Source organism: Nyctibius grandis, chromosome 6, assembly GCF_013368605.1.
Source record: "Nyctibius grandis isolate bNycGra1 chromosome 6, bNycGra1.pri, whole genome shotgun sequence".
NCBI classification, from domain to species: domain Eukaryota; kingdom Metazoa; phylum Chordata; class Aves; order Nyctibiiformes; family Nyctibiidae; genus Nyctibius; species Nyctibius grandis.
The window spans coordinates 17112964-17140844 of NC_090663.1; the positions used below are offsets into that span (position 1 = coordinate 17112964).

A 27881-nucleotide genomic window follows, 5' to 3' on the forward strand; every position below is an offset into this window, starting at 1 on the left:
AATCTCTAAAAGATCAAAGATCATTGCCTAGGCTAAATTAGTTGTTAGCTATCCTGTCATCAGTGCAAAGAAATAGGTGGGGTAAATCTCTGTTTGGATGACACTCTGTGAGATGCCTACCTTAAGAAAGGAAGAATCTGGAGATACCTCGCTTCACATTACCTGTATCTACTTAGGTTAGCCTGTGACTAACTTAGTTTAGCCTTTAACTCTGAGATGGGAAAAGTTAAATAAGACGTCTGCTCTTAGAGAACAATCATCGGCTAAGTGGAAAAATTGGTGTAATTTAATATGGCAATTTATATGCCTCACAATTAGAGAGAAGATGTGGATTGATGAGAACATACAAGTACCTTTACAATGACGGAAGTGACCTCCTGTCAGACTTTTTGTAAAGTATTGCTCAAGTTTCTCATGAGACAACTTCAAGTGCAGTAACTTGGCTGTCCTCCAGAAAATTGTACAGTATATTAAGGTGGGCTAGGTAATCCTCTCACGCCTCCAAATTCAACACGCTTAAGTATATATGAAATATTGACATTTTGAAGGATACTTAATTTTAGGTGTGGAAAACCTAAATGTATCCTGGAGTGTTTCTACTTATACCAAAAAAATTATAAATTTGTTTCTTTTCAAATTTAAAGCACCTGTCAAAATCCTAAACGCAATACTATGCATAACACAGTATTTATAAAACCATCTCTGTGAAAACATAGCCTTGCTTATGTCATGTTAAAAAAGGGACAAAAAATACTGAATTGTTGAAAAACATAAATGCACTATGATTCTCAGAAGGCTCTAAAGCGAACTTTTAGCAAGAGGCAGGTGAGGTTTCTAGAAATAAGTTAATTGTATGAAGCAAATGTATCAGCAGTCCCCCTTTTCTTTCTCTGCTTTCAAAGTGCTGTCCCTAGGCTCGGAAGACAGTGGAAAGGATTTAAAATTTTTGAGTTGAAAAGCAATCTCTTTAATAATCTGAAAACCACTGATGATGAGGTTCCTTCCACGCACCACCTGCGTTCACCCACACTCTCTCAGATGTTCTGGTACATGAACAAGGATTTATAAACCGTGTGTGACAGATTTCAGGAAATTTTATTCATGTTTTCTGTCATGTTGGAGTAAAGTGTGATTAGTTTAAAATAATCAAGATGAGGTGTTTGTTCGTCCTTGTTTGTAATCCCCCTGAAACTCGGATCACTGTAGAGTTGCACACAGTACTTGAAACTCCTAAGAACACAGCAACACGTACTCATTCTGTCAACGTTGTACATGGCTTGTAACATTTGCAGTTTCGCTTCCGTTTTATTTTGTTTTTACAATTTTTGGCTTTGATTCTAGGCAGGTAAAAAGAGGCGTATATGGTAATCCAAACCTTCCATTATCCTCAAGGGCTGAGAATAAACTCTATCGTTCGTTGTCCACTATTCATTTTAAAACTGTTTTACCGCTGAACTTGGGGTCTATGATCCCTTAGCCTGCCCGCTCCTGGGGCAGCCTGCACCGTGTGTCACTACAAGGTGCCATCTACCCTGCCTGTGCTAAAAGCCATCCTTGACCATCACTGACAAAACAACAGTTTACGCCTGAGTGTGACAGTGTCACATCTAACAGAGCAGAGCTGCTCACACCTTCTTATTTGGAGCACTAAATCTGCTCTCCAGTGTAATCAATGACATTGGGGTTGCCTTTGTTTTTATAACGCTGACTGAGATAAATGAGTTGTTCTCTGCCCCAGGAAACATATGTGGTTTGAATTCTGTGTGTCTCCTGTGAGTAGAGTCATTGTATTGACGTGTTTTTAAGCAGCTTTCCATCCTGTTAAGTAAAGGTCCCTCATTGCTCCTTTAGGGTATTGTAGTAATGTTCCTTACATACTGCTGTTCATATTTGTCCATGATTTTAACTGTTTGTACAACTGTTTCTGAGACTGGAATAAATTGCTGGGACACAGATTTATTAGCAAAACAAGATGCTGAACCTGAGTCTTTGCCAAGACTTTGCATGAAGCCTTCACCCACTGGCTCATTTCTGCAGTCCCACATACTTAGCAGATAACAGAGATCCTGTACTGTATATGTTACCCTAAGATGCTGTCTTCTGATTACATCTCTTTCCCATTTTTGAAAGCTGTTGTCATGTCAGCTGTTTTCTAGCTGTGATAGTTCCTCTTTTAGCAATTAAAAATGTATACTCCCAATCTTTTTATCTACGACGACTGTTTACTTCTTCCCATGATCTTCTTACAACAGCATTCAGAAATGGGAAACAATTTAGCCATCTCTTTTCATGTGATTCCAGCTACTAAAACTTTGCAGAACAGACCTTCAGATGTTATATGGACTGTTTATATAAAGGCAATTATAAGTAGGTCTAATAACAACTCCATTTAGTATCAGCAATATTGTTTATTCTGATTGTACTAAAGATACAACCATAACAAGATATACAAGATAACACTAATACACGTGTTAACATAAGAAATTACTTTGTTAACAACTCAGTGCAGCAGAAAAGACCCCTCTCCAGATTTGTTAAGAAATCTATAAATTTATCCGTACCTATAAAAATTAGGAATCATATGTAAGACAATCCACATTTCTACAAGCTATCGGATAGCACTGCCATTTCTGCCATTCCTAGTATTTACATAAGCTGGTTGTGAGCATTTAACAAGCAGATAACTCATTCCTCCACTGTTTCTCTAACCAGGGCTTAAGGATTGTATTTCCCTTTAAGCAGGCTCTAGAACAACCCTAATGAAGCCTTCATATCCTTCTTTTTTCTGCTACAGAAGTATTAAAGTATATTGATAACTTTATAAAGTTATGATTTGTCTTACTTCTTACTTTGGCTTCAGGATCTGCCTTCCCCAGACTCAGAGCATTTACTGATACGTTTTTTAATCCTGGTGTGGCAAAAAGCCCGTCTTTGCAAATTACAGCTGCTGAGAGATTCATACTTTTTCATACTTTGCTTTTTCCCATTACTTTTCCCCAAAATGACATGCTAAGAAGTTCGCTGAGGCTTATGATGATTTATTAAGGTCATCCGTACAGAATAATGCATCGTGATCCCCTTAATACAGCTTCGGTCAATACTCCGAGAACTTTAATGCATGGGAAAACAGAGACACCACTTGGAAAACAAGTGGCTACCAACTGTCCACTTCAAGGATTTATCCCTACATGACTGATGCAGGGATTTTTTTCAGAGTGAAATTAATCTAAAAAAAAATTCACTTGCTGGAATGTTGGCATATAGTCCAAATTAGAGGTTTAACATCTCCCTTTAGTCAACAGAGTGAGACAGGCCCTTCTGCAAACAATTGATACTCAGGAATCACTGCTCTGAATTGTATACGTCCCAAGAAGAGTCTGTGCCTCTCCTCTAGTTACAGAAGAAGTACACAGAAATTAAGTCAGATAAATTAGCAAAGTTAGGTACCATCTTTATTGTATTTCAGTCTGAAATAACCATCCTCGATCCTGCAAAAATATACTATGGACCTTTTTTTTCAAGTCACTGCAGTAACTGAAACGCGTCGCTGTCTGCAGGAGCTGCAATCACTTCATCCTCCCCATACTTTATTCATGACTCTCCCTTTTACTGTAAAAGAAATTGTTTACAAAAAAAGAAGTCTTCTGGAACTGTTTTAGTGGCTTAAGGAAGAGAATCTGACTCTTCCTCTTTAAAAAGCAAAGCTGAGGCTTTGTTGCTTAGGGGAGTGCTGTGCTTGGCTCTTTGTACTCAGAAAAATGCTGTATAAGAAAATAAAGGTAGGAAACAAACATTTTCTTATAGATCTGTTTGAATATCGCTGCATTATGAGTGTTGTCATGAATGAGACAGATTTAAGAATCCAAAATCCTGAAAATTATTTTCTAGGTACTTTTGGTGTAATTGTTTTTTTAAAGAGCGAGAGAAACTTCACTGCATTTCTGTTGTCAGTTTTAAGTGCCCTGGAAACAGTCTCTGAGCTAATGGAGAGCTTTATAGTTCTTGCATCCAGTTGTTTAGTAGATTTTAAAGTGCCTGCTATAGCACTTAAATTCAAGAAATGCTAGAAAACTGTTAAAGAAAGCGTCCATAAGGCCCTTCTGCTGTGTTGCCAGCATTCTCCATTTACACGTGCCTTTAGGAAAGACTGTTTAAATTTGATACATAAAGCTTGATATGAAAAAGAGTTTTATGTGCCAAGCAATAAAAATGCTGCCACTTCTTGTAGTGCTGTATTTTTTGTGCCATGAAGAGGGTATTTGATAAACCTTGCCTGCAGCAAGGAAACGTTGCCATTTTTGGGTACATCACCCTTAGCCCTGGTGCAAGATACTTACAGAGGGGACTGGTGCTGAGGCAAATGCACAGGTGGTTGGGAGAGTCACATTTGTCTAAGAAAACCACTTGTTTAGGGCAAGTTCAGCTTCTTGTGCTAGTTGAGACTTATTCAGATGTGGAGGCTTGGTTAAGTGAGAGGGGGCATGATTTCATGCCACTGAGCAGTCTGAGCAATCCGGGCTTTGAGCAAGAGTAAGGCCCAGAGCGAGTCACCTTGGACTCTCCTTGAACACTGCAAAAATGCAACAAAACAAAGACCTGGCAGCTGTAACAAACAGATAAAAGAAACAGGAAAAGGGGAGGGGATGCTCATCGCTCTGTGTATCTAAATTTATAGACCAATCATATATGCTACTAGTACGCGTGGACAGCAAGGCTTTACCAATGGAAACGCGGGCTTTGGTGTGTGATCAGCGTGCTCTCTGCTTAGAGTCTATATATATCCTGTACATGTAATCATTAAACGGAGAACTTCCATACTCATATTGGGATTGTGTCGTTACTCCGGAACCGTCGCCCAGCACCCGGGAGCCGCGCCCTCGACCTTCCCCTTTCCTTCATTCAGAAACCTGAAAATCCTTGGGGCTAGTAGCTGGTAAGGGCTAAGCCTCAGGCAGGAGATAACCATCTTGCTCCTCTTCTGCTTCTTCAGATTTTTTAAGAGGCATCTCCTAAAAGATAAAGAGGAATATGAAGATCACTCTTCATATTCTAGCCTGGGCTGGAAGTACTTTTTGAGGCGAGTATGCACTAGACTGGATACACCCAGTACAAAGAAGTGATGGGGAAACAACGGATGACCTGTGTACGCCTCAGCTAGCCCTCTTGCTAGAGCAGATTTAGCCAGGTATGGAAAAAGGCCCCATGTTTTACTGCCGTGAGTTGTTTCATGGGGATTTTGAAATCCAGAACAGATCATGCTGTTACGAGTTACTTCATCTGTTAGGTCAGTACATCAGCACTTGGGTTTTGCACTAGTGCAGCTACGTTGGTGTAAGCTTTGTGCAGGAAACAAGTACAGCTGAAGTCGCTTTCCTGTCGATTAAAGGCAAAGCAGGACAGGAACCTGCAGTAATAGTAGCAATGAATTGAGTTGTACAGACATAAATTTTAAAATTTCCTAAATGTTTGTAATCACATACAGCAACTTTCTAGTGTAAACAAAGCTGAAGTGATTTGGTGTGTTCCAGGTTTGGTAAAATTGAAACCCCAACCAAGCCCAATGCTGGAAGTGGAGGAAAAAAGGGATTGAACGTGTCTCTGTGTCTGAGACTTGCAGCTGACTTCATGGACTGTAGCTGGGTTGTTTATTAGGAAAAAATGTAACAAGAGTGTTCATACAGCATGTACAGGCCTGCATTATTCACTGTTTTATGGAATAATTAAACAGATGCATATATTTTTGAATCATTCCATTCTGAAAAAAAATACATTTTTTCTAAGTACTAAGGCTGTATGTTAAATGGTATGTCATTTGAGTGTTCAGGGTACAAGGGTTACATGGAATGTATCTCATGATCATTCTGCACATATTAAAGCATATCTCTCATGAGTAATTCCTGCATTGCTTGTGACAGCCAAGTGTCGGCCACCAACCAGATGAACCACAGTGAAGAATCCCAGATGATAATTATGGAGGTTAGTGTCCACTTAGTTGAGACACAAATGGTGTATGATCATTTTTCACTGAGAGTAATAGGAACTTTTTATGTACGTAACTGAGAAAAGTGAAACAACTAAGTCATGAGTGTCTTGTAAGCTCTTGTTAACCCTAGATCTGTCAGTACCATTCTAGTTAACGCAGTTTGCATATTCATTTCTGTGCAAATACATTGCAACTATAGATACCATATACTGTGAAACAGGCACCTTCAGTGTGCATTTTTTTATTCTATTTCATATTGATTCAACTCTTAGTTGATTAAATTATCTTCAAATTATTGGTTAAATATATTTAGTCTTGAGTACGTTACAAAAACATAAAGTTGTTCTGTTTTCTCATCTGCAGAAATGCTTTTGAAGCGACCATGTTTAAACTGTGCCTGGTGTGATGTCAATAAAATAACAGAAGGGAAAAAAACCCAAAAAACCTCTTTGTGGTATGAGGAGATAAACTGTAAAGATACAGCAAGGTGCTTTAGAGCTGTCAGTAGGCTTCAACTTTGCTAATAAATAGCAGCATGTGCCAACTTCAGTGTCAGGACCGTAGCCGGCCAATGGCATCAGTGGAATATATATAGAGAGAGAGAGACAGAGAGATAGTGTAAACTGCTTAAATCGGTGTCAAGGGGGAGCTCAATTTTGGTTTTGTATATATTTGATTATTCCAATATTATTATTATACTCTTTTTCATTATTATAGTTTATTAAAACTGTTTTAACTTTCCAACCCGTAAGTCTCTCTCCCTTTTCCCTTTCCCTTTCCCTTCAGGTGCGGGGGAGGAGGGTTAACAGAGAGTGTCTGCCACAGGTTTAGTAGCTGGCCCAGCTTTAAACCGTGACAATCGGGTACTTTGATAGACCAGAGACGATTTCTATAGGGTCTAGGGACAAGGCCAGCCTCGACCCCACAGCACAACTCGCTCTCTCTGTGAAAGGAGGAGTTCCTGGATGAGGACCCTGCCCAGGTGGAAAGTCTGAGGAGGACCCTGACAACCCGCAGGCACAGCAGAAAGAAAACGGTGAGCGTCCCCAGCGGAGCGCCCCCAGCGCCGCGCCCCGCTCCCCGCCCCACGCCCGGGCTCGGCGGCCGCCTCGGAGCCGCCCCTCCGCGCGCTGCCGGCGGGCCTCGGCGGCTACCGCGCATGCGCACACGGCGCCGGGATGGGCAGCGCGCATGCGCGTTCGCGCTCTCCCCCTCAGGGTCGGGGTCCCACGGGCGGCGGCTGAGGCGCTGGGCCCGCTTCTTCTGCTGTCTCGGCTCCCCTCGCCCATGCGCTGCCCCTCTCCCTCTGTGCCCCGCTGCAGCTGCCGGAGGCTGTCGGTCCCCCCGAGCCGCGGACGCAGGAAAGGAGCCGCGCCAGCATGGCTACAGCCCCCTCCGGCGCTGCCCCTCCGGCACCGCGCGGTGAGTGACTCTCCAGCGGCGGGGCGGGGCCGGGGGCGGGGCGCGCTACCGCCGTGGCCGGAGCGGCCCTGAGGCGGCGGAGGGTGCGGCGGCCCGTCGGCTGCCCGTCAGCGCTAATGGCGGCGGCCGAGAGCCCACGGGGCGGCTTGCCCTGCCTGTACTGGTGTTACTGGAGTTAAGTGTTTCCACTCTGAGATTGCCTTCAGCTCAGAGACAGGAAAGCTGCCGCGGGCTCCACGTTTAAGGGGCGCAGCGTGGTGCGCGCTCGTTACTCATGGCCTTGGAGAGTTGGACTTGGTGATCTTGAAGGTCCTTTCCAACCAAGCGGATTCTATGATTTTATGATTGATTCATTCGCAGTGTTAGCGCGGGGATGGCGGGGTGTCTGCGTGTGTCCGTCACGTTGGCGGGTCAGCTCGGAGCGTTGTGCATGCAGTCAGCGCTGCGCTCAAAAGACATGCTCCTGTGGTACTTAAATATGAGTAGATTATGAAATGTTCTTGCGTAAAATACACATCATTTTTCAAAGATCTTCGTGCAGACGTGCAGTATTTACATATTTGTGAACCTCATATTTTGTGCTTGAAGTGTTATTCATGCTCATGATGGCGTATGGAATTATTGATGGGCTATTTTAACTGTCGTGTAAAATACTCACAAAGTAGGAGAGTGCCAGAGAGTGATGCAGTGGGAAGCTGTTAGAAGTGAATGTCTAATTGCAGGCTTGGCAGGAATGGAGGTTGTTGGTACTGGAAAACTAATCTTCAGTTTCTTTGTCAGAATCTCTGCAATAGTCCTGTTAAATACTTAGGACAGCATTAATGTTGTGAATCTTACTGTATGGTTTTATGAGCTTACCTAAATAGGATACATAAAAGAGCTAATTAAAAACAGACTATTAAAAAGTCAATAAAACCAAAATCCAGTGAAGTATAAACATGCTTTGTTTTTTATCAGTAGCAAGGTTTATAAAAATAAAATATATGTATTGCCCTTAAACTCATTTTAGCAAAACATGGTGTTTGTTACAGACATCTACAATTTAGGGATATTTCCAGCTCTTTCAAGGTCTGTATACTTTTCTTTTGAATGTTTTTTGCATCACACTGTGCCAGCTTGTGCTAGGAATTGATATGCTGTTGACAGATGGAGTCCAAACAGTTTTCAGAATTGATTGCATGGGGAAATCAAGAGACACCCTCTAGTGATGGTTGTTTTCTTTTACAGAAGCTCATTTTCCAAGAATAAATAGAACAGCACAGCAGTACTCTTCAGAAGAAAACTAGCCATTAGTTCCCTTATGTGAGAAATGTTTTGTTTTCTTAAGTGTTTTGCTCTGTTACGTGTTCTTGTTGCTGCTTCTGAAATCCCTGTAATTCTACTAATTTTGTATGATCAAGTGAAAAGTACTGCAAGTGGTATTCTAAAGAGACTGTATGATTGGTTTACTTAATTGCAGTATAATTTATCCATCTGATTTATTTTTTAAAATTGCATCTTAAATTTTGAGAAAGACTGCAATTTGAGCTGAAGTCTTCATGCCTCTATCCAAAACTTATTTCCTTTTTTTTTTTTTCCCTCTGGAATTCAGTCTGACAGATTTATAAATAATTTAAATTTCCATCTTCTATATATTAAGCTTCTGAATGTGCAGACACTGATGTTGCCCATTGTGTTGCCCAGTCATAAGGTAAAAGTAGATTTCTTTTCAGTTCCTCACTGCCTTTACTAGGCTGATGATCTGTGTATGAATTTCTGCTTATCATTGTCTTGCCAAGTGGTAACTAACCATTTTTAAAAAAATACATAACACCCTCCCCATCCCCCCGTTTTCAGGTGCCATTGAAAAATTCTGCATAGTCTTGTTTCCTCTACTATCTTGTTTTGGTTTTACTTTAGTGCCTCTGATGGTACATTGCCTCTGTTCTTAGGCCTTTTTAGTTTGTTGTGGTTGTCACCATATTTGTTCATTGTTTATGTTAAGCTTCTGCTGTTAAAAGTATACACACACACACACCCTTTTTATGAAAAGGAAACTGTATTTTAACACAAGTGGGAAGTAGATAATTTTTGTGGAATTATCAATTCGTGATGTCCCTCAAATACTTGGTTTATTTTATGCTAGTACTATGTGATCATTTTCTCATTCTGGTCCAACTATGGCAAATTTATTTGGAAGCATATCCATCAACTATTTCTTCACTTAATATTCATCAGTCTCTGTTTGTCCCTATTAGTCTTTCAAGCATCCAGTCAGTCTCTACTATGTTTTAATGCCATCTGTTTGCAGAAATTTATTATTTTACTGTAATCTGATAATGTGTGTGATTAGGGTCTAGAGCACAAGTCTTACGAGGAGCGGCTGAGGGCATTGGGGTAGTTTAGTCTGGAGAAAAGGAGGCTCAGGGGAGACCTTAACGCTCTCTACAACTACCTGAATCACAGAATCACAGAATGTTAGGGATTGGAAGGGACCTCGAAAGATCATCTAGTCCAATCCCCCTGCCGGAGCAGGATTACCTAGACCATATCACACAGGAACGCGTCCAGGTGGGTTTTGAATGTCTCCAGAGAAGGAGACTCCACAACCTCTCTGGGCAGCCTGTTCCAGTGTTCGGTCACCCTCACTGTAAAGAAGTTTTTCCTCATATTTATGTGGAACCTCCTGTGTTCCAGCTTGCACCCATTGCCCCTTGTCCTGTCAATGGATGTCACTGAGAAGAGCCTGGCTCCATCCTCATGACACTTGCCCTTTACATATTTATAAACATTAATGAGGTCACCCCTGAGTCTCCTCTTCTCTAAGCTAAAGAGACCCAGCTCCCTCAGCCTCTCCTCATAAGGGAGGTGTTCCACCCCCTTAATCATCTTCGTGGCTCTGCGCTGGACTCTCTCTAGCAGTTCCCTGTCCTTCTTGAAGTGAGGGGCCCAGAACTGGACACAATATTCCAGATGCGGCCTCACCAGGGCAGAGTAGAGGGGGAGGAGAACCTCTCTTGACCTGCTAACCACACCCCTTCTAATACACCCCAGGATGCCAGTGGCCTTCTTGGCCACAAGGGCACACTGCTGGCTCATGGTCATCCTGTTGTCCACTAGGACCCCCAGGTCCCTTTCCCCTACACTGCTCTCCAACAGGTCTGTCCCCAGCTTGTACTCATACATGGGGTTGTTCTTGCCCAGATGCAGGACTCTACACTTGCCCTTGTTATATTTCATTAAATTTCTCCCCGCCCAACTCTCCAGCCTGTCCAGGTCTCTCTGAATGGCTCCGCAGCCTTCCGGTGTGTCAGCCACTCCTCCCAGTTTTGTGTCATCAGCGAACTTGCTGACAGTGCACTCTTATTCCCTCATCCAAGTCATTAATGAATATATTGAATAGAACTGGTCCCAGTACCAACCCTTGAGGGACTCCGCTAGACACAGGCCTCCAACTGGACTCTGTCCCATTGACCACCACTAAAGGAGGTTGTAGTGAGGTGGGTGTCGGTCTCTTCTCCCAGGTAACAAGCAATAGGACAAGAAGAAACAGCCTCAAGTTGCACCAGGGCAGGTTTAGATTGGATATCAGGAAAAATTTCTTCACCAAAAGGGTTGTCAAGCATTGGAACCATCCCTGGAGGTATTTAAAAGACATGTAGATGTGGTGCTTAGGGCCATGGTTTAGTGGTGGACTTGGCAGTGCTAGGTTAATGGTTGGATTTGGCGATCTTAAAGGTCCTTTCCAGCCAAAACGATTCTATGATTTTAAGCTTGTATACCTTTCTTGAAAGACTTGGCTATATGTCAGACTAATAAATAAGAGTTGCAAAAGAAGAATTGCTTTACATGAAAAGCCCATGTCTGATAGTTATTCCCTTGTGAAGCCAGGACAACTATAGTGTTACAAAATCTTTTTCTTCATTGTTGGGTTTTTTAAAATTTGTTAGTTAGTGGTTTCAGTTTCTGGAGCATCTTGCTATGTATTTATGCAATGATTGTATCCATGAAAAATACGGAAGTGTTTCTAGGACCTATGCTGGAAGTTACTATTGCCTGTTTTCTTTCAGGTAGCTGATGCTTGGTCATAGCATAAATATCTGTCTGTCTGCTTTCCCTTGTGCCTGGTCTCTGCATCCTATTCAGATACGGGATTGGTGTCGAGACACTTGCAGCAGTTCTGGGCCTGCGTCAGTGTAGAGAGCTTTGAAGTCACACAGAAACCTAGTGGGTTTGGGCTCCTCCGAGTACAGGTGAAATCAAGGGAGAAACTTAGTAGATGACATTTTCAGGTTCTCAGTTTGGCTTAATTTCAGTTTGAGTGTCCAACAAGTTTATTAGATCTGCCTGAAGTAAAATATGGATCCATTGTAGGATAATGACACTTCCAATGTAAAATGTGGTGTGAAATTTTTTGATGCAGGCCTATAATGATGATCCTGTGAAGTAATGCTCTCATGGATATCACTATTATTCTTTCACTTCAAAAATATATTTTGAAGTTAAACACAAATTAGTTGGCTGTAGAGCCCATTCACGTAAGCAGAACAAAAGTGTATGTACAGTGAAATAAAGTAACAAAAATAGCTTTTATGTGGTCCTTTTTTCAAGGAATCACAGGATCCCACAATAATTGATGCATTGAATTAATTTTACTGCAACTATTAAAGCCTTCAAATGTTTTTCATTATGTATAGAAAGGATAATTCCCCTGTTGTCGCAAGGAACTGATTCATTTATAAAGAATTATGCATACAGAACTTCAGTTCTGATGCTTTAAGAGGTGCTTAAAGTAGTGGCAGATTGTTTCTGCACTGATTTTGCATGTTTACGCTGTTCACTTTTACCTGGCTTGTCTGGAAATGTTTACAAGCAATTGTCAAATATTTCAGAAGATCAAAAGCACGTTATAATCTGTCGCTTTCTAGTTTTCATTTACCGCAATGGAATTGAAATTAAACATTTGCTCCAATAAAATAGAATATGTTTTTACACACTACCTGAACAGAATGCAATGGTAGAAAAAAGTCACAGAAGGGAAATCAAAAGGTAACTTAGACCAACTTCACAGAATCACAGAATCAATCAGGTTGGAAGAGACCTCTGGGATCATCGAGTCCAACCATTGCCCTGACACCACCCTGTCAACTAGACCATGGCACTAAGTGCCATGTCCAGTCTTTTCTTAAACACATCCAGAGATGGTGACTCCACCACCTCCCTGGGCAGCCCGTTCCAATGTCTAATGACCCTTTCTGAAAAGAAATTCTTCCTGATGTCCAACCTGAACCTCCCCTGGAGAAGCTTGAGGCTGTGTCCTCTTGTCCTGTCACTAGTTGCCTGGGAGAAGAGTCCAACTCCCACTCCGCTACAACCTCCCTTCAGGTAGTTGTAGACTGCAATAAGGTCACCTCTGAGCCTCCTCTTCTCCAGGCTAAACAACCCCAGCTCCCTTAGACATTCCTCATAGGTCAGACCCTCCAGATCCTTCACCAGCTCGGTCGCCCTCCTCTGGACTCGCTCCAGCACCTCAACATCTTTCTTGAAGTGCGGGGCCCAGAACTGGACACAGTATTCAAGGTGCGGCCTCACAAACTTCTCCGCATAAGTCATTTCAGCTCTATTTAAGTCTTGATACCTGGTTTTGGTGGGTTTTTTTTTGGTTGGTTGGGTTATTTTGGAGTTTTTTTTGTTGGTGGTTTAGTTTGTTTTGTTTTGTTTTGTTTTAACTTAAAAGCTTGCACCAGTGAAGATTCTAGAACTACTTAAGGGTCTCAATTCCAATGCTAAAATACCCCAAAAGTTAAAAAGCTTTTCCAGTGTGTAACCACCTTCATTATTGCAAGTCCATCATTTCCATCTCCAGCAGACACAGAGCACCTTTCTGTGTGCAACAGCAGTTTCTGGGCTTGAAGTTGTAAAAGATGTTAAAGTTTTTTTTCTTCATTCCAAAAACTCTTCAAAGTCAGTCTTTGAGCAGATGTGAGTTCTGACAGTTCTTGCCTGCATGTTTTATACACATAGACATTATTACATCATTCAAACCATTAATAAATGCTTTAAAGGCATTAGATTGAGGTAGACCCTGAAAATACCTACTCAGTATGGGGTTTGAATTTATTAACTGCTATTTGCTTATCTTTTTAAATGTAGTTTTCCAGTGACTTGCATGCGCCCCCTTCCCCCTGCCCCTCCTGTCATATCGTCAAAATATTCCCTACTGAGAGACACTTTCTGTAAGGCAGGCTCAAAAGTTGAGATGTATGTTGAAGAACATTAAGTAGGCTTGATAAGTCTTGATCTTGGCTAATCTAGGCGTTCTGTTGCTTATTATTTTACTGTCTTTTAAATATTTACAAATAGGCTGAGTCTTTTTTTGTAGAGTTGAAGTTAGACTGACTTGTGTATGCTTCTGCGGCTCGCACTTTCCCATTTCTTAATAAAGACACTTGCCCAGGGTTTTGGAACTTGCCTCTTCTCCATCACTTCTAACAATCACTTGACAGTTCTGATGTTGCTGCAGCCAGTTCATTATTGGATACCCTGCAATGATGTTTTTTAATTAGCTCAGTCTGATTAATATTTATCTAGATCTTGTTCTCTGTTTTGTCATTAATTCTTACCCCGTATTACTCATACTATGTTCCTTGTTGGAAAAGACAAAACGCAAATACGCTTTTCTGTGTGTCACCTCTTAGTGTCTCTACTGAGTACTTATTTCTGTCTCTAGTATTCTTCTTGGTACGGAAGTGGTTATGGGATGTTTGCTTTTCTCTTATGTGTCTCATGCTCGTGATATTCACTTTGTGCCTTGTTCTTTCTGTTGAAATTTTCCAAATATGATGAGTGCTTCTTTTTACAAATACAGGCAGTAAATTGTGTAATTTGAAAAGATTAGGATTCTCCCAAATCTTTTGATGTTTCTGAGTAGAATCAGTGGGGTTTATCTTGATCTATTTTTCTTTTCTAAATAACAGTGGACTAAGGTTATCCTAGAAATTAGATTGCACTTTGACTTTGGTATAGTAGGTAGCCTTTAAATGTTTAAGTTGTATATTCAACATACAGTATTTTCTGCCGCAAGTAAAGCTCTTGGAATAGTATTGAATCAGCCATAATGTGATATATGTTGTGTGACATTACCACTCCTAAGCCCTTACCCTTTGCTGTTTTATCTGCTTTTCATGAGTTTAATGCCTTATATAAACCTGAAATCAGCCTTTACTTAGACCTTGGCAAACAATGTTCTTTTGTAAGGGCAAAGAACAAATCAGTGTTTGGCTCAAAGAACTGGCAAGTAATATAATTCTGTAAGTGGAGATAACTAGAAAAACTTATTTACCTAGAACATCACGTTTTCACAGATTAAAAATAAAATAAAAAAAAAAAAAGTCCTATACCTCAAAGCACATGTGTGAAAAGACCTGCATTTTTTTCCTGCTAATCTTACAGTTGTTCCAGTAAAGGGCCAGTGTGTTCTGTGTGGAGCAATGGAGCTTCTTCTGGAAATAAAAGCTAGTTATAGTAGTTCAGGAGAAAAAAAGAAAAAAGGTCCGAGGATTCCATATATAAGAAGGGATGTAAAGCATTTCTCCTTAAAAAGTTCATGTTGCATGCTTCAGTCAAAAGTAAAGTTTCAGTAAGCTCCTGAGAATTTCCAGGTGATCTCCAGGGCTCCAGTGAGACTGAAGAGGTCCGTGCAGACGGGGAGACAATTACGTAGCTAGAATCAGTTTTATTAATGAAGAAATGAATTAGGTCTTTTAAAAAGAAAAATACTTAAGTGATGACTTTCTAAGCTAGTAGGTATATAAAACTATGTTTTCAGCTAAAAATGTTCTGGAGACTTTTATAACGAGGATAACCTTGACTTTTTTATGGTGGTAGTGCAATCCAAGAGAGGGAGACGAGTACCTTCTCAAAGTACTGTGCAGAAGACAATCATAATTGTATTTAATACATAAAGCTGGTGGAAGCGTTGCCATTTGCTTACACATACAGTCTCATTTATGTTGTACATTTAAACTGTTTTTCATTTGGGTTTATATGAGAGGATGGGTTGTAGGTATCTACTCCTTTGTATTTCTGACCCCAAGAGTGTAGCATCTCTGTAAACAACTGGATAATTATTTATTCTTTTTATTTAGGTATCAGGGAATGCAGGGTCCATGGTGACCCTACTAATGTTTACTGAATCTGCCTGAAGAAATCATAATCTAAGAGGATCTGATATGTGGAAGATAAGGGGGAAGAGCGCCATCAGTCCTTCAAAGGAAAAGGAGGCCCTGATAAGTTTGGTTATCAAAGATGTGTTCCCATTCAGTTTTACTTATGGAAGAAAAGCCTGGGCTTTTGGGGAGCAGCATTTGAAAGGCTACAACAAACAGTAATTTTCCTTTTCCAAAATCACATGATTACTCAAGTCAGTGTCCAAACCCAGTATTTACTATCTGTCAAAAAATCTGAATGTATGCCACTGATTTAAAACTCAGATTTGTGTGTTTCACAGGATCAGCAGAGAATACTTGATTCTGAAGGATGTAGAGTTCTGATGAGTTCTTGGGGTTGGAGGATGGGTTGTGGGATTTTGTTTGTTTGTTTGAAATCAACCCCAGGGGTATAGCTTTAGTGATGGCCTCCAGCTGGACTTAGCGTTACTGATCACAACTCTTTTAGACCAACAATTCAGCCAATTTTCAGTCCACCTACTTATGTAGTCCATATTTCATCAGTTTCTCTATAAGGGTGTTACAGGAAACAGTGATAAACAACAGCCGCTGCTTTGTCTTCATCCACTAACCCAATTATCTCATCATAGAAAGCTGTCTCATTGGTCAGGTGGAATTTTTTCTGCTTCATAAATCCGTACTGATTATTCCCAGTTTGCATCTTGTACTTAATATATTTGGCAATGGTTTCCAGGATTATTTGCTCCATCACCTTCTTGGGCATCAAGATGAGGCTGACCAGCCTGTAGTTCACCAGATTCTCCTCCTTGAAGGCAGGAGTGATGTTTGCTCATTTCCAGTCCTCAGGAACCTCCCTTGATCATCACCATGATCTTTTAAAGATAATTGAGAGTGGCCTTGAGGTGACGTTGACCAGCTCCCTCGGCATTCATGGGAGCATCCCATTAGGACCCACGGATTTGTGTATGCCTAGTTTGTTGAAATGTGGCCTTACTTGATCTTCCTTTACTGAAGGTAAGGTTTTGCTGCCCCAGACTTTTCCACTGGTCTCTGGGGCCTGGTGTTCCTGATGGCAGGGAAAACTGAGATGAAGAAACCACTGATTACTTGGGTCTTTTCTGTGTTCCCTGTCACCAGGTTCCCTGCCCCATTCAGCAGCAAGTCACCATTTTCCTTAGCCTTCCTTTTGCTGCTGATACACACTTGTAATATCCCATCTTGTTGGCCATGACATCCATTGCCAGATTCAAGTCCAGGTGGGTTCTAGCTTTCCTAGCTTGGTTGGACAGTGTCATAGTATTCCTCCCAGGTCACCTGTCCCTGTTTACATCTCTGGTGAGTTGAGTTAGTTACTTCATCCACGTTAGCCTCGTGCGGGTCTTGCTTGACTTCCTGAGTATGGGGACATACTGCTCCTGAGCTTGGAGGAGGTGATCTGTTGACTCCAGAGGGGTGGCACAAGTAGAGCTGAGAGTAGCGTGTGTGTGAAATGGGAAGTTACTTGATGATGCTGTCAGTCATATATGGGACAGGGTAAGATGCATCTTGCTCTCTTGACAGTACTAGAGCTATAGCACAAAAACACCGCTGGAGAAATTAATATTTTGTCACTACAAAAAGCAAGTAGCTCTAAGCTGAAAAAGGAGAGCACATCCCCATTCAAAATTAGATCTAGACAGCTCTGACTAACATCTTATAAAATGCCAGATGCTTCTTTACATATTTTTAATAGGAAAAAAAAGTGTGTATATGCTTTACTTAAGGTGGTTCATAGTGTATAATGAAAGGTAGATCCATCACAGCTAAAGGCATTTAAGTGATAGTCTAAAAGGTCTGAGTTCAAAAAAATGTTTCATTCCTTCACATTTTCTCATGCAAGTTCTTTCTGTTGGAACGTGGGACTCTGTACGGTCTATATGGTTTTATTTTACATAATTTTAAGTTTCTTTCAGAAAATACTTAATTTAAACATGTTACCATGTTTTTCTCTGTTTCAGACTTGCCACCTGTTCCTTCTACATCGAGGACAGGCTTTGCAGAGTTTTCTGTTAGGGAACGAATGAGAGAGAAACTAAAAGCAGCAAGGGTGAGAATCCTTCAGAAGTCCTATTGGGTTTACTTTAGTCTTAGAAGTACCACCCACTTCATTTTGCTTGATTAGTGTTATGTGAATCTGAATTGGGATATCTGCTTTTTTATTTCTAATGCTGAAATAATACTTGGTTCATCAGTACGGTTATCTTCCAGTGTTTTTCTATTGCTGTGTTTTTTCTACAGTATATATTTAATTTGTTTGTAATAATATAAAAGTTATCATTGTCTTATAATTCAAATGATACAAACATTGCAAGATCCTTCTGTATTTTTGTCAAAAAATTTCTTACACTATTTTGAAATCAACATATTTCCAGTTTACTGTGCAGTTTCGTAAGGGGCATTAACATCTAGGTCTGTAAAATCACTTAAGCTGATTATATAGTTAAAAGATTCTGTCCCTAACACAGACATCCATAAGTTGTTGAGTTCCTGGAAATTATTGTAGCTTTGATCTTACTGTATTTCTGTTATAGCTAAGCATTTTTTTTTGTTGTTTGTTTGCTTAGTCAAAAGCAGAAATTACTTTATTGCAAGAAGACCCCAGTCCACAACCAAGGCATTTAAAAAGCATTAGGGAAAGGAAAACAGAAGTCAGACTGGATAAAGCGGTAAGAAAGTCCATTGGGTCTTGCTATTCTGGTAATGAGAAAGTAAATGTGAAACATTAAATAAATCAAAGACTATGCATAGTCTTGAACATCAATTTCATGTATTTTAATGGGATCAAAATTGTACTATTGTTTGAATTAGTAACCAGGAAGGAACCTTTCTGATTATTGCTTTTAATGTACATATTGAACAATAATCATTTGCTTTCATTACAGTACAGACATCATGTGAAACTTCTGTCATTTACAGGTTCATAACTTCTGTTTCTTAAGATGCCTTGAAGTATTTAAAAGTTACTGTAACAGAAAGGACCACTGTACCGTAGCTTTATATGAATTTGCACAGTGTAATTGCTAAAGGCTGGATATTAACTTTATGTCATTGTATTGTATTGTATTACCTTGTTACTATTTTATATTAATTTTTTTTTGGTATAAGCATGTTCTCTGTTAGAAAATGAATTTTGTATTAAAAAAATAATAAAGGCTATGCCTGTGCAGAACTTGCACCTATATACTCTTCAGAATTCACAGAGGTTGCTTGCCTGTAGAAAATCTGTTCCAAAGAATGCATATACCCAGGAAATAACAGCATGTAGCAGTAACATTTTTATCTAGAATTCCAAACAGTATGAATTAGCCTGGCTAAATTGCTTGTCTAGGGCAGAATTACCTATTCATATAGGTTGCGGGGAGGTTTATGTCAGTGTTTTCTTATAAAAAGTAATTGTCATAGCTTTCAGGTAAGTAGTATTGTTTTAATATGTTTGTACTAGGAAAATGTGCAAGTGATACCCTTATTAAAGTTGGTTACTAATTTTATATTTGAAACCTTCCACGTGTTGTTTTTGTTTCCTGTACTTATTTACACACTTACGAAGTATTGTTTTGTTGTTAAACAAGTGGCCATCAGATTGCTAGGGTTTGAGATTTTCTTTTTGCTATTATTATTTTGAAGTTTAGGTTGAATAGATCTAAACTTGAGAAGGGTCTTCCTTTAATCTAAGAGTTCAGACCACAAGAAGGAAAACCAGATAAAATGTTAGATGTGCTTATGTTGGCTGGACCTGAGGAAAATCACTTTGAAGCACTTAAGTGAACTCGCTGAAGCAACCTCAGAATCAGTGATCCTTACAGTGTGTAGGGATAGATAAGGCTTCAGAAAACTGGGAATGGATAACCATGCTGCCTCCTTTCTTGAAAAGGTAGAGGAGTATCATCCATGGAGTTTTAGAGTAGCCTAGCAATAATTGTTTGAGAGAGGACAAAACAAATAACCAAGTCTGTATTTAAGCACCCAGGCAATGGACACCACCTTTTTTGAATAATACCAAATAGTTTTTTCCTGATTGCAGCAGGGGCTATATGAGAAGCTGGTCTCAGCTCCTTGATTTCCTTCCCTGGTCAGCAATGTCTGTCAGCAGCACCCTTGCCACGGCTGCCCCGCTTGTACTGTCTGTCAGCCTCCAGACAGGAGGATTTTGCATTGCTACCCCGTTTCTCCCCCTTGCGGAGATAAGCATGTGGCTGGTTGTGTTCGGGAGTGCAGATCAATGATCTCATCAGCAGCAAAGAAAGTAAACTAACATTTATGCGATGAACTATTTCTTGATACTCTGAAGTCTTGACCCGAAGGAGAGAGGAATTAAGTAATAGATAGATGTACCCTTTTAAAAGAAATATAAAATCAATGTAATTGTTACAACAATGACTGTGTTTCTTTTTTGTTATTTTTTTTCTGTGGAAATGCAATATCTAATCTCTGTATTCAGCTATTTGTCTTTTTTTTTAATGGATCAATAAATGTATGTTATAACTTATGTATATATTTTTATGCAGTCTGATAATGATAAATTTAGGGAGATGCAAGAGGATGAATCCCACTTACCATCAAAAATAAAGTTTCGTGATTCTGTCAAAAAGCTTAAGCAAAAGTCAACAGTAAGTACCAGTTCCTTCAATAACTGATACTAATTTCATTTAAACTTTATATGGCTTCATGACTCTGTTTGAAGAAGCAGGCAGGATTTAGTCTTAAGCAATGGAGATGATTTTATTTAATTTAAAAGTTCACAAACAGTATATGCCAACAGTTGAAGTATAAAAAAGGAACCTTCATCAGATGATATAAGAATGGCTTTGGGTCTTTTGATTTTAAAAAAAAAAAATCAAGTAAATCCATCTGGACATAATTACTGGAGCTTGGACGTTTCTTCTGTTTAAATCCTTTCTGTTGAATGCCACCAATTGGCAGTTAAAGCAATTTACAGATTAGTATATTGATATTTATGAGCCACAAAATGCTACGGTTAATTCTTTTATTAGAGGATTCATCCTAACACTAAAGGGGCCTGGGTCCTTCAGAGGCAAAATGCCATTAGAAATTTCTCTTCATATCATTCACCTGGATATCTGCATTTCAGCCAGAATTTAAACTTTGGCATTTCTCATTTGCAAATTGTTTATATTTAAAACAATAAGTGGTTAAAATTGAACCAGGTAATTTTTTTTTAATAAAACATTGCAAGAGATATTTAATGAAATAATAGTATAGCAATAGAGAAAGTTTCTTGTATAGTTTAAAAATTTCAGTCAGCTTCACCATTTGGGTGATTCTCTTTGAGATAAAATAATTATTATCTTGTGACAAGTGTTTATACACGCTGTTATTGCTATTATTAATGGAAAGATATCTTCACTTGCCCTAATGTTCTTACAAATGTCATATTAAAGCACCTTTGTCTTCTTTTCTTAGGTCCAGAATGATTTTCCTTCTGCTGAAGAAGCATATAATTTCTTTACCTTCAATTTTGATGCTGAACCAGAGAGTGTAAAGGCTGGAGCCAGGAAAAGGAATGAATTAAATGAAGAAGAGGAGGCAGAAGAAGAATGTGTAGAAACCCATGAGGATGAACAAGAGGAGGATGAAACGGTGTGAGTTATAGAATAAATGTTCATATTTTTAATCAGACTTCTTGAATTAATTTTGATCACCCAATACAAAATGGCAACTTTTGTTTCCTTAAAATTACTGAAAGTGCACTTTCTGAAGATCTCCATTTTAAGAAACAGATGAACTAACAGACACTTGCACTTGAAACTATAGGATGAAGACGTACGCCTAGTTAAAGATGATGATTTATTCATTATAGGGCAGACAGCCGAAGATATTCTAGTAGTGAAACCTGCTGATTGTGAAAGCTACTCTGAGCAACTGAAAAAGGAAAAAGCATTTCTCTTCATTCCCAGCATGCGAACAGGTATGAAGATCGTGCTCATCCATCTTGTTCCTGGATTTTGCATAGCGTGGCACCCTTTGATCTGCTGAAGAATCTTGTATCAGACTGTCTCTGGCAGTAAAGAGATATTTAATTGCAGTTCTCTGACACTGATCATCCAGTCAAGTCTGAAAAAGTCTGACACAATGGATTAACTAGGAACATGCACACCTCAGCAGGTCACCAGCTGGTACACTAGAAAGTGAACTCGGGGCATGTCAGTTGCTTTGGGGTAATTACCTTAGTGTTGTCTGTAGTAAATGCAAGATGGCTGGCCCCTCTTTCACTGGGGTGTAGTTATTACATTATTTAACGTATGCAACAGGTTACTGGGTATGCACATTTTAGGTACCAAGAGTGGCTCATGTACTGTACATTATACTATTTTTTCACTTGGCCACATATGCGATTTTTAACATGGCAAGTTTGTCAAGAGTCATGTAAGTAACAGAAGGATTGAAAGGGCCTTTTTCCCCAAATCTGATTTTGTGAATTGGGAATAGTGAGTCAAGATTGATCATGTCTCTGACCTTTTTGCCTTTTTCCCATAGAACTGCAAAGTCCTAAAAAATTGCTTTATAATATCACTTGCTATTTAATATTTGAAGTGGAAAAAACAGAAATGAGTCTCTCGGTGGTCTGTACCAGAATGGCATCAGCAGAGCTTGCAATGCGATGTCTGAATATTTGACATTGGGTGTCTCTGTTTTCTTATATATCCTAAGTTAGTTCTGACTGCTTCCAGTGTGGTCCACTGTGTTCTGATTTAGAGGATAACTTTTATTGTAACCCTCAGTATAATCCCTCCCTGTTTTGAGATTGCTCCTTGAAAAATACTGAGCCCATTTGCAGCAGTGAAATAATCCTGCAGGCAGGCTTTAAAGAATTCCACCTGCTGTTACTGGGCTAACATGACTTTTTATGCATGTTCTGTATTTTTACAAGAGTAGCTTAAGCAAACTAGTAATAGTATTTCAGATTAATTTTAGGTAAAGTTTCACTTTATATGGGAAAGGCTTAGAAATGTTTGTCTAGTCAGTTGTTGATGCTAAAGGGTTTTTACACTGTTGTGCAAGCAACCATTAAAACTAAACTCCACCAAGTTATTTGAAGTATTTTTTGTTGGGGAAATGTTTAATTATCTTTTTAGAAGACTTGTGACACTTTTATGATAGATTTAAACTGTGGGTCTATCCTGATTAAGAAAAGGACCTATTTTGGTTATATATTTATTTCTCTTTTCCTAGTTAGGAAAACGTTTCTGACAGCATGCTTAATTTGCAGTGCCATTCATTTTAAGAATGACATAGGCTCTCAGAGAATTAATAAACTAGAACTACAGTTATAAGATACTTTACATGCATTTCTATTTAATTTCTCCTTAGTGCCCACTTCTGAGAAGATGCCTGGAAACATGCAGCCTAGGTACCTTGAGGATGAGGGTCTTTACACAGGAGAAAGGCCCTTTGTATCACAGTCTAATCAAAATATTTTAGAAAACAGAATACTCAGACAGGAGCAAGTAAGTCACCACTACCTTCTTAGTTGTCTTTTTAAAACCCTTTATTTATCAGTATTTTATTTTGTTATAGTTAAGTAGGTAGATGGTCATGGTAATTATGGGGCTTTCATCATTAAAATGTTTAGCAGTATCAGACGTTAGCAAATGTCGATTTTTGTAGGAGTGTGTTTTAGTGTATCCCAACAGTCAGAGCACTAGACTGCATCTTAGAAAACTGCTGTCTTTTCCTGTCTCTGCTCATAGCCTGCTGAGGAACAAATCACTTCACTTGTCTGTGCCAGAGTTTAGTTGCCACTACAACAGGGGTAATTATAATTTACTTTTTTTATAAAATCCTGTGAGAGCTAGTGGTATGTATAAAGACTTAGCAAGAGCTGGGCACTGTTGTTATTATTTAATAGAAAATCATGACAAAAGGAAGCAATATGGAATGGCTGTTTTCTGTGTCCACTGAACATAATATTAAGTAATAGACTTGTAGAAATTTACCGTTCGGACTGTAAGGGTAATTAAATATTTGTGTAGATTATCTGGAGAGGTTTTAGAGTCCTTTTGGATTTTTAAGATGTGAAGATGGCTTGAATATATTTTATCCTACTATATTATCCTCCTATACACGGTAAGGTGTGTATAGTTTAGTATAGATTTAAGCTAGTACACAGCAGTTGCCCTTTATGTTTTATTATGATTCTGGAATTCTTCATGGGTTAGCAAAGGTACTTTTGTGAATCAGATTGGGAGTATTTGAATCTAAAATTTTTAACTGGCCAGCATCAACTCAGTTAGTTTTTTGGTTTGGTTCACCATGTTAGCATATCAATGTTTGGTTCTAGGGTCTGCTTAAACCAGGTGTGGGAATAAGAGGGCAGGCCAGCAACCTGATCTAGTTGAAGATGTCCTTGCTCATTGCAAAGGGGTTGGACTAGATGACCTTTAAGGTCCCTTCTAACCAAACATTTATATGAGAAATCTATGAGAAATCTTTCAGCAGCTGCACTGGTTTAAGCTATTCTAAAATCCAGGTCATGAAAGCAGAGGGATGAATTAGGACAATGTTTAACATGTGAAGCCATGGATAGCAATTGGTGTATAAGATACTTAACCTCATCTGCTTTCATAGATGCTGTTTAATTAGTTCAAGTTGTGGACTAGAAGAGTTGAGAGGTGCTTTCATAAATAATCACAGAAACACAGAATCAACCAGGTTGGAAGAGACCTCAGGGATCATCGAGTCCAACCGTTGCTCTGACACCACCCTGTCAACTAGACCATGGCACTAAGTGCCATGTCCAGTCTTTTCTTAAACACATCCAGAGATGGTGACTCCACCACCTCCCTGAGCAGCCCAATCTCTCTGAGCTGCCATTTAGCTCTTTAATTCTTCGCTTAATGAGATTTATAATCCAATTTAAACATGTGGGTGGCAGTCTTGTGTAAAACATTACAATTCTTTCAATTTTAGTGATTTAAGAAAACATGACATTTAAATGTTAAGTGATGTGTTGATTTTTTTAAAATTTTTTTTCTTTCAAATCTGTAACGCTGAATGCTGAAGGAAAAAATTCATATATTTAAAGTTTTAGCAAGCTCTTGGTCTTTTGATTTCAAAACTTATCTGTAGTATATTTAAAGAGTTCATTTTGGTGTCTTAGAAAAATTTTGGTTAATTGAGTCACAAACAATTGATAGTCACCTTTTCTTCCATAATTGCTTTTCATAAGAATTGTAATTTTTCAAGTTATTTTTTATATAAAGTAAGAAACAATATAAAATTGTTTTTTGTTTGTAGGGGAAAGAGTGGTTTGGTGATGATGGCAAAATCTTAGCATTGCCTAATCCAATTAAACAGTCTTCTACTAGGCCTCCGATATTCTCATTGGAAGAAGGCATTGCACCAGAATTTGAAACAGTGTATGGAAAGGTAGGCATATTTCATATATGTGGTGCCTGAGACCCACTATCCCAGTTCTTCTGCACCAGAAACCCTGGTGAGCAGAAGGGGTTTGTGCTAAGAACCATGAGTACTGACTGCTTTTTAAGGTTCTGCAACTGGTCGTTAAATGTGCTCTATTTTATCAAGTGTATTCCACCTGTATTTTTCTGTAAAAATAGTGCATACAAGAGGATGAAGAGTTTAGCCAGTACTACTGGTTAAAATAGTAAAGGACAGTCCATGACAAACTGCTTCAAGTCTCTGAGTCACTAAGGTCTCTGTGAAGCACCTTTGGATATTCTCATGCCAAAGTAGGGTAGGTCATGTATTAGGGTATCTATAAAGCTCCCCATGGTAGAAGCTGGTGGGCAGACTTGGTGATCTGGATGGAGGTGCTCTCTGCGGCTTAAGAGAGAAATAATTGAAGGGCATGTGCATGATGGTTATTTTACAGTGATGAAACTCCTCCAAAATAAGTCTTTACATGCAGTTCACTCATGTGGAAAGGAACTAATTTTGAGTTATGTTATGTTGCATCAGTTCACATATTTTTTTTTTGTTTTTGTTTGTATTTCCCTCAACCCCAGCATACCTACCCTGGCAACAGCAGTTGCAGTGTGCACTCAGTACAAATCAAAATAAGTTTCAATTAAAACCATTCAGCAGGCTTTAAGCAAGCTTTAATTGTTCTGCTTGTTAGCGCTCTATTACCCCCTTGGAAAAACTGTAACTTTTTAGACTTTAAAGTAGATTGCTCTTTTGGGACACACAAGTGTTTCTGTCTGCTGCTGTTGATACAGATTTGAATGTTGCCCTTTAATTGATGCTGGTTACAAATACGCAATTCTCAGGATGCATCCAGTACCACAGATCTGTGCAGGGTGTTTCTGTATACAGGAAAAGAGGTTACTGCTTAGATCTTAGTAAAGATAGGCCAGCAGAGCTTATGTTTCAACAACACCATGTTTACGTGAATAGTGACGTAAATACCCAAATCACTGTTGAAAGACAGACATTAAGCTTAGGTGTCCTTTACGGGCAGAAAAATAGTTAAAGCATAAGGAATTCAAAGCTGTCATTTTTATGACAGATTATGTCATATTAAACATTTTGATGAGAAACTGAATATAGAAGGATCAGGTGGACTTAAGTGAGTTTTGTGGCCATTTATACCAGTCCTGTAAAAAACTATTCAGTAGCTGAATTCCCTCTCAATCCCCATTTTTCCAATTCTTATGAAGGGGCTGCAACGAACGCTACATAACTAACAACTTCATCTGTTGTGGTACCAGAATATCTCTGATGAACCTCTTCTGCAGAACTAAGAGGAGAGCAGCAGCAGTCAGGCAGGAAGCTCTGCTAATTCTCTTCTGATTTCACTAACCTGAGGGTTTAAGCCATGACTGCCTTTTGGTTGTGGTGGGTTGAAGCAGGCTCTTTTGGGTCATTTTTCTGTCACAGAATCTCTTTGCAAAATAGTTTTGTCGGGGCTTGTAAATCGTTTTGTTCTTTTTTTCTTTCAGGCAATAAAAATGTCAACTGCCAATCAGTATCTTGTTGGACCTGGAGATTTTCAAGGGCCATTTCAATTGGATATTGATATTTCTGGACTGATATTCACCCATCATCCCTGTTTTAGCCGTGAGCATGTGTTAGCAGCTAAATTGGCTCAGTCATATGATCAGTATTTAGCAAGTAAACAGAAGAATCTTACCAGACTTCTCACGGACAAGGTATTTCTGTTGCGTCGTCATAGCTTACTGAGATAATGATGTGACAGTTTAAGGTAAAAGCTCAATTTGTTTCTTCAGAGTAGAGCGATGAAATTCTAATTGTATGTAATAAGTGGCATTTTGTCAGAAGATAAAAACCTAAGTATTTTACCTCGGTGAAATACTGGTGTGTTCAGTGCAGAACTGCATTTTTTTAAGATTATGGATTTCTTTGATACGATGTAGCTCTATGTAGTAGGACTGGTCTGTTAAAAATTAGTTTGATAATTAAGTACATATGAATTCATATTTCCATAAATTAAAGGTGATGATCATTCGCTACCTTAAAGGGCTATTATAAGGGAAAAATAATCATTGTATGCAAGGTCATTTTTATATTAGTGTAATGAGGGTCCATAGGTGCTATACAGACACTGCTGAATTTTGATATAAAGCATTAGGTTATAGTTCTATTGCTGGGCAAATATTTCGTACAGTGTCTCAAAATAATTATTTGGTATACTTTAGTCTGGCATTACTTTTGAAAGATTGGCTTTAGTTTTCCATGAAACAGTGAAATAGAACATTTGGGTTCTCCATCCCTCCATTACAGGAACCCACGCGTAGAACGGATTTCCTGAATGTTTCCACAACATTTTTGCCAGTATTGTAGGCAATTACATAATATATTTTTCATAAACAGATTTAAAAAATTAGGTATTTTAGCCACCATTCTGCTACTGACAGGCAGTTTTAAAAGCTGTCTCCTCTAACAGTTATCATTTAATGGGCAGATTGTTGCAACCAAATTGTTCTTAAGCCTAAACAACTCTTCCTCCCTTTTCCTCTCCCTCCCTGCCATGTCCCAGTGGACTTCTCCTTATCCACTTCTGGTGCTTGCTCTTTGTATCTTAAAATATATCACCTTTCATTCTCATCTTGGCAGGCTAAAGAAACTGCACTTTCTGTCTTCTTTTATAAAACACGCTCTGTTTCCCAGACGATACTGGCAGCTTTCCATGTGTTCAGTTATTCATTCTTTCAAAATTTCTTTCAATGTCTTTTTTTATACCAGTGAGTTTCATTTTGTGGTTGCCCATGTGTGTTTTCAGCTGCATGCTTCCTGCTCTCTGGTTATATTGTCTCTCCAGTTTGATA

The 27881-nt window shown here is 39.2% G+C and overlaps 1 protein-coding gene across 3 annotated transcripts in view; it reads left to right on the forward strand.

Annotated features, from left to right (window-relative positions):
- The window catches only part of LOC137664778 (complement C1q tumor necrosis factor-related protein 7), an 81554-nt gene that overhangs the window by 11103 nt on the left and 42570 nt on the right, over window positions 1-27881 (forward strand). For 2 of the 3 annotated variants that reach the window (XM_068403229.1, XM_068403230.1), the window contains exons 1-9: window positions 7309-7405; window positions 17571-17659; window positions 18177-18278; window positions 20118-20219; window positions 21034-21210; window positions 21385-21538; window positions 22942-23078; window positions 24868-24999; window positions 26535-26744. In XM_068403229.1, coding sequence (XP_068259330.1) covers window positions 7363-7405; window positions 17571-17659; window positions 18177-18278; window positions 20118-20219; window positions 21034-21210; window positions 21385-21538; window positions 22942-23078; window positions 24868-24999; window positions 26535-26744 — 1146 coding nt within the window. In that variant the 5' untranslated portion in view covers window positions 7309-7362. Of the gene's footprint in view, window positions 1-7308; window positions 7406-17570; window positions 17660-18176; window positions 18279-20117; window positions 20220-21033; window positions 21211-21384; window positions 21539-22941; window positions 23079-24867; window positions 25000-26534; window positions 26745-27881 lie in introns of those variants that run through there. The other variant, XM_068403232.1, reaches the window with a different exon arrangement.